Genomic DNA, 14003 nt, shown 5'->3' on the forward strand with positions numbered 1-14003 from the left:
AGTCTATATAAATAAAGTAAAAAAGTTTTGTTAATCAGTTTTCAAAAAGACTTCATCATGGATGAATCGTTTACTATAACAATATCTGGTAGTTCATCCGTTTTAGAGGCTGAATATTTTCCACCAATTGAATTATTACCTAAAAAAACTATATTCTTGGACTTGTAGAACTTTTAACATTTAATTCAATTCCTAATATTGATGAAGGAAAGAATAAATTTTATATTGGTAATCAAGTAATCACTATTCCACCTGGCAGTTATGAAATTGAAGATATTGAAAAATATATTCAACATTCTGTTGCTAATGGAACTAAAGCTATAGGTATAAAACCTAATAATAATACCCTACGTAGTGAAATACGAAGCAGTCTTAAAATAAATTTTGAAAAAAAAGATTCTATTGGACAGCTATTGCGATTTGCACCACGACAATTAGAACCTAATAAAACTCATACATCTGATTTACCAGTATCTATACTCAAGGTAAATTCTATCCGAGTAGAATGTAGTATTACAACTGGTGCATATATTAATAATAAAAAAGTCCATACCATTCACGAGTTTTTTCCAATAGTACCAGCTGGATATAAGATTGTAGAAGTACCTTCACACGTCATTTATCTTCCAGTCGCCGTGAAGACAATACGTAATATTCAACTCAGAATTGTTGATCAGGACGGAGATTTAGTAAATTTCAGAGGTGAAACAATAACAATTAGACTACACGTGAAAACAACGTAATGGGCATTGTGTTTGACAGAAAATCTGGTGGAAGTTATATAAACGAGTCAAAATGTCAGAAAACATTCAGTCTCGATCCAGTTCGCAAGAGATTAACATCTCAGAACATACGTTTTCTGAATCAGCTCGGTCTGAAAATTCGTCAAGAGAGAAGAAGAAGAAAATAAAACCTTTTATTAGTGCACTTTTTATTTGCTGTTGTTGCAATCAAAATGGCAGAGACTTTGAATATACTAAGCCCTGTGAAATATGATGATTCATTAGCACATTATGAGATTCATTCTCATCAACCATATGTTTCATCAGCATTTAATAACAGTGATGAGATTAGAATTGCAGTACAACATCAAGATTTGTATATTTTACCCTGTAAAAGTACATTACATATACATGGAAGAATTTCAAAACCTGATAATACCAATGTGACAAACACAAAAATAACTAGCAATGGAATTTGTCATTTATTTAATGATATACGTTATGAACTTAATGGTGTTGAAATTGATGGTTGCAGAAATGTTGGTATCTCAACCAACATGAAATTTTACATTTCACAAACACCTAATCAGTTTATGTATGCTGAGAATGCTGGTCATCTAAATTTTGATGATACTAGTAGAGTAACGGATGATGCTGGATATTTTGATGTAAATATACCATTAAGCATGATTCTTGGATTTGCTGAAGATTATCGAAAAATTGTTGTAAATGCAAAACATGAACTTATTTTAACAAGATCTCGTACAGATTTTAATGCTGTGGTTAATATTCTTGGAGTAGAACGTGAAGAATTTAAAATTGTAATTAATAAAATTGAATGGATGATTCCATATTTGTTTGTTGGTGATCGTCAAAAAATTGAATTGTTGAAATTTATTGAAAAAGATCCACTTATAAGTATGAGTTTTAGATCATGGGAACTGTATGAATATCCACTTATACCTGCAACTCAGAAACATGTCTGGACTGTAAAAACATCTACACAGGTTGAGAAACCTCGATATGTTATCCTTGGTTTTCAAACAAATAGAAAAGATAATCATGCAAGATATGCAAACCTTTTTGATGCCTGTAATCTCGTGAACGTAAAACTTTTTCTAAACTCACAGTACTATCCATATGGTAGTTTAAATTTAAATTTTAATCAAAACAAATTCTCTATACTCTATGACATGTATTGTAATTTTCAAACGTCATATTATGGAAAAGATTCTGAGCCCATATTATCTAGAAAAGATTTTAAAGATTATGCACCATTGGCTGTTATAGATTGCTCAAAGCAAAATGAATTTCTTAAACAAGCTTCTGTATATGTGAGATTGGAATTTGAATCTAGTGTAAATTTTCCCGCCAATACAGCGGCATATTGCTTGATTCTTCATGATCGTATTATACAGTATAAACCAATCAGCGGTCTGGTTAAGAAAGTAACATAAGTAGTGGGGGTAAACCGCTAGTATAAAAGAGAAGAATTAACACAGAAATTCTCATTCTGCTGCAACCATGGACTTCATTGTGGACATCCAAGGCTTCAAGAAACCCTACAACGACTTCATCTTCAAGGAGCTGGCCATTATTCCTCTCGAAGAAGATGCTCAACCGATGGTATTCCTGTTTGAACCACCATGTAGTTGGAGTTCTCTACCTGGACGATATAAGAGTGAAAATATGTGGTTAATGCACAACTATCATGGACTAAAATGGACTGCCGGCGATGTGCCATATGACCAATTACAATCACTTCTACAAGATTTGTTAGCTGGTGCTCGTACGATTTATGTAAAGGGATTGGAGAAAAAGAAATTGCTTGAAAGATATGTAATTAATGTACGAAACCTTGAAGATTTTAATTGTCCTTCGCTTAAAAAACTTAAATTTGAATCATCGGCATATGTATGTACCTATCATACTCTATGTAATAAATGGTGTGCAGCAAGTAATGGATTAATGTTACGAAATTGGTTTTTCAAATCTGCAAAGGAATGTTTTGTAAGAAATGTTGATGGAGGTGTTGATGAAGTCGATAATGACAGTGAATATTTTACTGCGAGTTCTACTGAATCGCTTAAAGAATATTATGAAAGTTCTAAACATTTATATTAATAAAAAATTTTTTAAAGAAATTATAAGAATTTGTCTATAAATTTTATCCCATTATATTAGTTTAAGACTATTGCTTATGCGCAAAATATAAAAGTAGGGTATAAATTGAGTCGTCTTCAGTATATATGCTCATTAATCGTTAGACAGTTTATACAAAAACAATGAATTCTTCAAATCAACAAAAACCAGTGCCAGCACCAAGGCAGCCAAAACCAGTGCCAGCACCAAGACAATCAAAGCCAGAGCCTGCGCCAAGGACACCAAAACCTGTGCCAGCACCGAGAAAAAAGTAAAGTGGGAATATTTCATAGAGTGGGGATATTTCATAGAGTGGGGGTAACCGTGATGAGTGGGGATCAATTCTCTTGAGCATATAATTCTGCGCAATTTAGAGTGGGAGAGAAAATGAATTGGTGGGGTTATCTCGCCACGAAAGCCTTTAAAAGGGAACGCGAAAAGACGATTTCTCATTCAACTGCTCCAAGCTGAACGGCAACCACCTCCAAGGACAAGCCTGAGAAACAACATGGACTTCCAAAAAATCAATGCTGTTGGACGGATGGAGAGTAACTTCTTGCCCACGAAGCCGCTGTCCGAGCTATCTGCAGGAAGCGAATTCACTGTCACAAAACTTAAAAAAGTTCAATCCAAATATGGAGATAGGATTGTTGCTGAATTAAACAAAAGTTTCAACATTTTCCTGCCTGCCAGATTTCACAAAGTATTTGAAGTTGAGAGCGCCACCTGGATAGCAATGCAAGATGCAGCGGTGAACAATACTCTAACATTGGTCTACCTTGGAGGACCTTATAATAATATTGAATTCAAAAACAACCATTTAATGTAAAAAAAAGAAAAATTTAATTTTTTAATGTCAATTAATAAACAAAAACTATTAATTTAACAAAGTTTTTATTATTTTACCTCAACATAATCTTATTTTAGTAATAATAAAAGCAAACATTTCAAATATAAAAATTTATTTCAATAAAATATTTTTTTCTATATATAAACAGCATTTTGAATGGGAAAAAATTATCTTAACCTAATTTCAGTCTGAATTTGACAACAATAATACAGTTTTTTTTTAATAAAATAACTAATATATATAAACAATGAATCTTATTCTAATCTAAATATAACTTTGGTGTAAATAATGAAAAAAATTAATAAAAAAAAAAGAATTTCTTAACCTAATAAGTACACATTTGGTATAAAAAAATAAGTCTTTATAAAATCTATATAGAATATAAAAAAAATATATAGAAAAATACATATAAAAAAAACTATCATATAAAAATACCATGAGTAATACTAATTTTGCTTTCAAAAAAAAAAAATGGAAAAGAGAAGCGTCTCACTTTAAATCGTCTTTGGTTGGCTTTGGTTTCTTTAATTGTAATTTTTTAATTTTGTTTTTTAATGCAGTGATTTCAGTCTTTTTTATTTTAATTGTTTTTTGTCTTGGTGGAGTTTTTTTTAAGGGACTTATTGGAGCTGTAGGTGGAGTAGGGTGTGTTGGTACAATTAAACCGTCTATCTGTTCTTTGGTTGGTGTTGTTGGTGTTCGTGGAGGAGTCAATTTCTTAGAATTTAATTTTATATTTCTTTTCTCTTCTGTATAAATAAATCAGGTGTTTGTGTAGATTTGGATGTAGATGGCGTTGGATTTAATGGTGATGGTGGTGAGTCGGGTGCGTATGATTCTCGTAATGGTGCTAAATTATTGTCGATTTGTTCGTGGAGTGGTGCTGGTAGTAAAAATGTAGATGGCGTTAGTTTTAATGGTGATGGTGGTGAGTCGGGTGCGTATGATTCTCGTAATGGTGCTAAATTATTGCCGATTTGTTCGTGGAGTGGTGGCGACATTGGTGATAGTGAAAAGGTGGTAATTTTTTTCTTTGGTGGTGCTGGTAGTAAAAATGTAGATGGCGTTTCAATTTTATTATGTAGAATCAGTCGAGTACGATGTGGAAAAAGATTGTTGGATGAAACAAAAGATGAACCCATTTCTTCAGGAATCGGTTGAAAAATTTCACCTTCTACGGGTAGCGGAAATCGTGCAACCGGTTCTGCTACTGGAGGAAATTGGTCCTTGTCCTGTTAAAAAAATAAATTTTGTATGAAAAACGAAAAAAAATGGTTTCATAACTTTATTGCAGTAAAAGAACCATTATTCTATAAGAGTGAGAGAGAAGGAAACACCTTAAGATTACTCTTTCTCTCTTTAACACATTGCGTAGTCTTACGTTCACAGCTTGGACACCGCTTGCGTAGGCAACCGCAACGAGAGTAAGAGAGAGTATCTCTGTCTCTCTCACACCAATGCGTGCTGCTTTACGGTACACCCACAGCTTGTTACCGCTCACGCATGCATGCAAGCGGTTGCCATGTTCTGAATGCACCTTAAGTCAAACAACATAAGAGTCTACTCACTACATGTTACACTATCTATGTTTTAAAAATTTGAATTTAGAAAAACCAATTATTGTTTTTTATAATTTATACTATTAACTTTAAAATATATTTAACATTTAAAAAAAAAATCTTTTACTTACAATTTCTTTGACGTAGGCAAATGCTTTCGCTCCTGAGTTTATGTGCTCTGGCAATATTCTCAGGTCTGGTATGCGCGGTGCTTTCGAAATATACCTGACAATTTCCTCCTGTCGCAGTTCCTGAGGAATCTATAATATTTATGTTTTTATTAATTTTTAAAAATATTTACATCTAATTATTATTATAAAAAAAATGTTAAAAAATAATAATACATTTTTTATTTTCATTTGTTTATTAAAATTTGTTAGACTATAAAAATAATTTTTAAAAATATTACTTTAAATTTAAAACATAATTTTTATTATTATTTTAATTTTAATAATTTGTACTTTTTTCTTGTTTTAATATTTTCATTAAATATAACTAAATATTTTAAAAATAATTATTAAATACTTACTTCTCGAGCTCTCCTTTGAAATTCTTGTTGTAAAGTTGTTATTAACAACACATTAGCACCAAATGTAAATTTTGGTAATGGTAAATCCATTAGCTCTCTGTATCCATTTCCCGATTTTCTTGGATCTTTTAAAACAGTGTGTGTCACAGTCGAAGTCACTTTTGCTCTTTCCATTTTTTAAATTTTTTAATAGTAACTCTAATTTTTATAATAATTTTTAATTTTAATAATAAAAGAATAATTTTTTTAATAACAATTATAAATTTTTAATGCTAAATACAATAATATTTACGAGAATTTAAAGTTAAATAATTCTCCTATCAAAAAAAGAAAAATACTATTCCAGTTGAAAATCGCTTTAATACTGATTTTATTCATTACATCTCTATCATGTTGACAGATTTGTTTATGTGTTTCTCGAATTTGAAATTTGATCAGGCGCCACATACTTGAAAATTTTAGATGGTTTTGTCTATATATTTTTTAAAGGTATATTCGTATGAAAAATCATATACATGAAATGGACAGCGCATGTGCGACGGGCCTGATGCTTTAAGCTAGTCTCATGAGTATGCTGCCGCATAGCTTTAAGATAGTCTCACGTTGCTCTGACGTCACACTGGCAGCCGCAACTAGTATAGAGAGAAAGTTACTCTGTCTCCCTCACACCAATGCGCTGCGTATAACGGTAGGCTCACAACTTTGTCCAACAAAACTGCGCCACAGCGGTGATTTAGGGAAACACAATCGATCGATTTTTTAAGTGACAATCTATACAGTATAGCTACAGTCTTGATCTTTATTTTTAATGTTAGCAGAAGTCAATGTGCAATGTTTTTGTTTACAACATGAGTTTTTATTATTAATGATGAAACGTTTAAACGATAAGTATAATTTTATAAAAATTAGTTAATTAAAAATTATTATTTTAAAATTCTAAAATTATTATTTCCTTTGTAAACAAATTACTTCTAACCTTAAAAGATTTTGTATTATTTTCAATGTTTTGATATTTTCAATGGAAAATTTTACTTTTTTTTTATAAAGAAATTAATTGCAAATAATGAATTAATAATAGTTAAATAATTTGCATTCTTTATTTAGAAAATTATTTTAAGGTTATATTCTTCAAAATTTTTAATTAAAAATAGTTTATAAATTTGTATAGTTTAGTTTAAAAATGATTTTGAGGTTATGTTTATAAAATAGTTTTAGGTTATGTAAAATGTCAAAAGTATATATATTTTCTTGAAAAATAATTTTCTTTTTTATTTAATATTTATAGATTGACATTTTTTTTGTAGTTGAGAATTAAAAAAGAGTATTGTTATTTTTTTTTTAAAAAATATTTTAATATTTTTATTTTAAAAAATGTAAAAAAATATACTGAATTTTTTTTTCTTTTTTTAAATTTCAGATGAAAATTGAAAAAATTTAAATCCGATAATTTTGATGGGATCGATGATGATTACGATCGCGACGATGATGATTGCGACGATGATCATGACTCTGACGACTACGATGATGATTATCTCGAACATGATGCCTACAGTAATGGCAACGACGATGATGCCTACGGTCCCTGCGCCTACGCCTGCAATGGCATTTGGTACACTCCTCTGATATATTCTCCTTATCCTCATCAAATCGAGAAGTAGGAACTCGAATTGGAGAAATAGCTGCTTCCGGAGTAATTGGACGGACTGGTGACATACTCATTGCTCGAAGCTGAAAATTTTAAAATTTTTTATTTTTCATACTATACTCGAAAAAAGTATGAATTTTCTTTTAAAATTAAAAAAAAATTACATTTTCAGCTTTATCGTCTTGTTGATCCGTCTGTGTAGACGAATCATGGACCCAGACAACTCTCAAGGAGCCCGGAACATCATCAACAGCTCTCGACTCGTCCGGAACATCATCAACAGCATCGTCAGAGTCTTCCCAATTCAAAAGTTCCTCATCCCGGTACAGAGCGCTGCGAGATGGACTCCAAATATCGTCATCATCCGAAGTCAGGAGAATCGTTGTTGCCGGGCTGCTTTCCATCTCTGCTGCTGCTGAGTTCTGCTTGGTGCTCTGCTATCATATGCGAAGTGATTCGCTTCGCGGATCTCGCTGCCTTTTCATAGCACCGTCCACTCTCCCACCATTCGCGAAAGACCCCACCAGCTCTTGGTGGGTGGTGATCACAGCCCCACCACAAGTGAAAGGTGTAAAAAGGGTTAGGTAGAAATTTAACAATTTCAAATATACGCGCCATAACCGACTGCAGCGCTAGTGGCGGCCTCGCGAACTAATTTCAAAAACGCGCGCCATTCACCGACTGCAGCGCTAGTGGCGCCTCTAGCGGCGGCCTTGCGAACTATCACCGAGATCTCACATTGTCTAACTACTTATAATTATGCACATAATATAAAATATGTAAAATTAAATAAAATAAAAATAAAATTTTTTTTTTTAAATTTTGATATTTTATTAACATAATTTTTTACAAAGAATAAAAATATAAATTGCTAATTAGTACTTATAGAGGTACAATTTATTAAATTGTAATCAATAAAAATATTACAAATGACAAACATATAGAATTTTAAAAAATTAAATTATATCTAAAATTTATTAAATGTTTTTTATTGTTTGGGAAAATTAGTTAATAAGTAATTGGAATATTAGATAAAATTAAAAATAATCTATTAATTACAATAACTTAAAAAAATAAATCAATTTTTACCTTATATATTGGTTTAATTATCTTTAATCATGTTTTTTAATCTATAAAAATTTATTTACTTTATTTACTTTTTTAAAAATAATAAATTTAATTATTTCTTCTTATTTTTCAATTATATAAGATATTAAACAAAAAAAATGTCGCTAATTAATTTTTTATTCTAAAATAATAATGACCTATTCTACTATTGTAAAACCCCATTCTATAGGCAACAAGTGTAATAAGGTTATTTTCGACGGCAAAGCTGTAAATTTGTATGGCGAAAATAATATTGACGCTCGTAAAAACATCGTATTATTGCAAACAAATTTTTACTTAAATTCTCCTTTCATATAGAATTCCAATAAAGAGCCCTTTTTTCTAAAAATTTCTGCTTTTTTTCTTTCTTTTTAAATTATCCAACACTTTTGACTGATTTTTACAAAACTTTTTACATTTGACAATTTTTAAAAAAATAATTTGACGCTTTCTTTTAAAAAAGGGCTCTTTACTGGGAAGTAAAAATAAATAAAGAATTAATTAAAATTTATTTTGTTTTGATACGATATTTCCATGAGCCACAATCTTATTTCCACCATAAAAATTGAGAGCTGAATGTGACTTGTGGAAGAAAGTGTCTAGAAATGTTGTGAAGGTTGCCTGAGTTATCATAATACTCACACTAGTTTCGGGCAGGATATGAATATCAAATGTGATTTGATATCTAGTTTCCAGTTTAAGATATTAAACTGTCTCGCGTGCACAATCTCGGTTTTCGTCCCTAACGTTATCTAGGGGGTTAATACTAGTAACTACCCCTCGCGAGTATTTAGCGTCATTTATTCATAATTTATTTATAATTCTTTTACAAACATATTTCATAAATCATTACAGAGCGAACGGAGACTAACATCAGCGTTGGCGTAGCCTTGGGCCAGTAACGGCAGACCAATAATTTCTTTAACTTTCTTAATTGCTTTTTATAGTTTTCTTTCTTATTCAGTTTTGCATTATATCGAGTTTTATATTTTATATTTTTATATTTTATTGTTATCTAATTTTTACTACGTTTTATATTTTTCTTCATTACTTTATGTTGTTATTCTTTTGTTCTTTTACTATTTATATTTTGTTAAAATATACTTTCTTACGAAGGTTTAATTTATGTCTTTTTACTGACTTTACCTAACCTCATTGACGTCACAAATTCTCTCGATAAATTATTGTAATAATTTATATTTAAGTGTAATTTAATAATAATTTAGGGGAGGGTAGGCTACATTGAACCGGGTATTTTATAAAGTCCAAGAACTAATTAAATTTTACTAATTTCGATCAGGTTTTTGTATCAAAATTAAGCTGAAGTACTCCTTTAGTTAATACACACGTTACAAACACAAATTATTATCATTAAATAATTAAATTTAATTTTTTTCTAGCCAGTTACACTTTTCTTATTTTGAAGAATGTGTGTCTACATTGAACCACCTGTAATAAAACACTACAATTTACTTCAAAAATAATATTTCCACTTACACATTGTAAAAAATCTTATTTTCCACTCAAAAAAATAGAAAATTGTTATTTAATTGTTATTACTTGTTAATATAGGAGATTAATGTATTTTAATGTCAGGTTAGTTAGGTAAAGTGACAGTTTGAGTTTTTCTCGTTCACAATTGTGATGAAAGCATGTCTTCCAGTATTTTTCTTACTAATTAGTAGAGCAGACAATTTTACAACTCTTAAAATTGAAAATTCTTTGCTTTTTCGGGTGGTTCAATGATGCCGCACTCTTCACATGACATTCACAACAAAAATTGTTTATAATAAATTTGTGTAAGATTTAAAGTTCTTTATCACATCGGAATATTGAAGTTGACACCCTAAGCGAAATAAATCGCAAGTTTACTAATTTTTAAAACTTCCTACTTCAATAAAAAAACGTCATTATAATTCCACCAAATTTTTTGTTTTGTACGTGAAAAACAGTTTTTTTAGTTTTTCTTTGTAAATAATAAACCTACGTGCCCGAAATTTTTGGACATAGTTTGTTTCAGTAAAACTAACTTATATATTAAATAAGAAAAAATTTCACTCAGTCATTTCTCAGAAAATTGAAGTGGTTCACTGTTGACGCTGGTTCAATGTAGCCTACTCTCCCCTAATTGTAAGAATTTAACTATTCTAAGTACCTGGACTCCATCCGGCGAGCAAATCCTTTGGCAAATTTTAAGATCATTACAAATTTTAGATATAATTTAATTTTCCACAATTTTTTGACATTAGTAATTTTTTTAAATTTTTATTTCTTACAAATTAAGGGTATGTGGAATCAGCCAACTTCAATTAATACATGTATTAATATTCCCACCGGTTTTCTAAAAAAATATTAAATAAATCTTGACAAAATATAAGAAAAATAATATTTTATTTATTGAGGCATGGATCTCTAGTCCAATTAATACAAAAATTTGCTTTTAAATATTATTTTTCATTTAATAAAAAGTTTGATATTTTTTGAGAAAAAAAGACAATCAAATACAAATTAATATTGAAAAAGATGAATAAATTTATATTTTTCTATGTTAACATTCATTTTTTTTAATGGCAATTTGTATTCGATTGTCTTCTTTTCTCGAAAATTGTCAAAAAACATGAAAGTTTGAATAGAAAAATATAAATTTATTCATTTTTTTTAATATTAATTTGTATTTGATTGTCTTTTTTTCTCAGAAAATATCAAACTTTTTATTAAATGAAAAATAATATTTAAAAGCAAATTTTTGTATTAATTGGACTAGAGATCCATGCCTCAATAAATAAAATATTATTCTTCTTATATTTTGTCAAGATTTATTAAATATTTTTTTAGAAAACCGGTGGGAATATTAATACATGTATTAATTGAAGTTGGCTGATTCCACATACCCTTAATAAATCCCACGTGAAAAAGTTCCCGGGAATTGGACCGAGAAATTCCCGGGAGTGAAAAAAACAAATGAATAAAAAAAATTTCTTTTGTTTTTTTCACTCCCGGGAACTTTTTTACCTGGGATTGTACCTTAAGGGCATCCGGGAAAAAAATGGTTTCGTGATAGACATCTCATTTAAAAAGAAAAGAATATTTTGAGTCGGGATTTTTTGGTAAATATAGAGAAATGCTCTGGGACCAGCGGTCCTCTCGGAATTTAGAGAAATTTTGATAAATAATTATTGAAAAAAATTGTTTAAATATACGGAAAAAAGAGGTTTTGAACGGTTCAGTATTATAGACGTCTCATTTTGAGAGGATAAAATATTTCTGGTTCATATTTGGAGGGATGATAGAGGAAGACTCTCCGAGGAGCGGCCCTCTCCGTTTTTGCAATAATTTTGCGAGAAAATTATTTTATTAACGATTAAAAGTGGAGTAATTTGAGATTAATACATTTCCTTAGTTCAAGTCGCGAACACTTCCGAGAATTGGCGCCACCTCCTTGACAACTGACACATAGATCCACTTGTCTGTGTGCTCACCGCCATATTGTCTCTCACTTTGGCCAAAAATCCAACTTTTGTAATTTCGTTTTTCAATATTTATTTCAAAAATTACTTGCAATTTTCGAGCATATTCTTTATTATCATGAATTCCCCTAATTATCATGATAAATCCGAACTAAATATCTCTAATTATTTAGGAGTGAGACGACACGCAGGAAAACACTTTTTGGGCTCGATTTTTCCCGGATAAATTCTTAATTAGTACAATAAATAATTTTAAATTTCAATTATTATTAAAAAATTCATTAAACTCTCGTTTTCAATATTATTCATAAGAGATTTGTTTTAAAATTTGGCGCGCATCATTATGATTGGTTCGATTTTCTTTATCGTCAACTATCTGTATTTTTTCTGCGACGTTGCTATGTTTCTACTAAGACTTTTGAGAAACTTGTGTATCTTTTTGTATTTTTATTATTTTCTGTTAAACTAAAGTCGGGGACAAAAAAATAAAAAAAATAAATAAATAAAAAAATTTATGAAATAATATTTTTATCCAGAACAATTTTTTAAACAAAACGAAACTTTATACATAGTTTATGCAAAATTAATTTTGCATACTACATTTTTAAAAAGTTGCACTACATTTTTATAGTTTTATGCAAATTTGATGTAAAAAATTTTATTTTGCAAAATCAGTTTTGTAAAAAAAATTTTTTAAATCCAATTTGCAGTTTTTTTTGCAATATCCCAAGTAGAACGTAATATTACTGTAATATAACATGTAATATTAGTAATATTCCAATGTATTGGTAATATTATTAATAGCATTACAGTAATAATACATGGTAATATTACTGTGACATTACAGGTAATGTTACAGAAATTTTGCAGTAAAGTTACACGATAAAAATAAAAAGTTTCGAAAACTCTTCTTATACAGTATTTTGCGTACTTTTTCTAAAGTTTATAAAGATTTAACAGTTTTGAGTTTCTTATTAAAATCGCATTAGTGAAAGATGTCTATTACCTGGATATATATATATATACCTTTAATTTTATGATTAGTATACATATTAGACTGCCAATGGCGCCTGTGAAGCCTTCATATTACCTTATTTCTAATTATTTTTCAATTTTCTTTTGCTTGCTTTAATATTTTCTTTCAGTTTACTCGAAACTACCAAAACTAAAAGACGAGTTTTTGGCTTTAAGAATTGGATTTTAGTTAATTTTAGAAAATGGTGAAAACAATTTCTGTGAACGATTGTGAATTTAATGTAATTGAATTAGGTGGTGCTGGTGATTGTTTATTTAAATGTCTTGCTAGGATACGTGATACGCGCAGTCATTATAGACTTCACCAAAAAATTGTTTCACATGTCGCTTTAAATTGGTCGACTTATAGCACTGACGTAGCACAACATTTAAATTGCCATTCTCGTGAAAAATATAGAAATTTAATGGGTCAAAGTGGTGTCTATGGATCTCTTATTGAATGTCGAGCAGCGTCGGAACTTTTCAATATCAATATTTTTGTTGTTCGTTTATTACAAAACGGGGAACATTTTGTAATTGAATTTTTTATTGACGACGAATTTTCTAATGTTTATTTGCTACCCACATAACACATAATATTGCAGCAATATTGCCGCCACATTTTTTTTCAACATTTGAAATATTCGCATGTAACATTGCAATAATATTACAGGAATATTGTTATGTCCGACTCATTAAATATTCCAAAATAACGTTCCAGCAATATTTCAATAAAACTTTACATAACAAATTACTTGAATGTCTTAGGAATATTACAGTAAAATATTGCTGAAATGTTTATTTAAAATGTTATTAAAATAATGTTTATTTTAAATTATTATAAAATTTTTACTAAAAATGTTTTTCAAAGGTTTCAAATGATCATGTATTTTTAATATAAAAACTATTTCATTTTGATTTTGTTATTTCCACTAATTATCTTGAAGTGTCAAAGGAATTATTTCATT

The 14003-nt window shown here is 29.5% G+C and overlaps 1 protein-coding gene across 1 annotated transcript; it reads left to right on the forward strand.

Annotated features, from left to right (window-relative positions):
- The first annotated feature begins 955 nt into the window (after window positions 1–955).
- On the forward strand, window positions 956–2179 carry LOC122507573. The gene has a single exon (XM_043620367.1). It carries the CDS (start codon window positions 956–958, stop codon window positions 2177–2179), a length of 1224 nt encoding a protein of 407 aa, XP_043476302.1.
- The last annotated feature ends 11824 nt before the right edge of the window (window positions 2180–14003 follow it).

Source organism: Leptopilina heterotoma, unplaced genomic scaffold, assembly GCF_015476425.1.
Source record: "Leptopilina heterotoma isolate Lh14 unplaced genomic scaffold, ASM1547642v1 Lhet_474, whole genome shotgun sequence".
Taxonomy (NCBI): domain Eukaryota; kingdom Metazoa; phylum Arthropoda; class Insecta; order Hymenoptera; family Figitidae; genus Leptopilina; species Leptopilina heterotoma.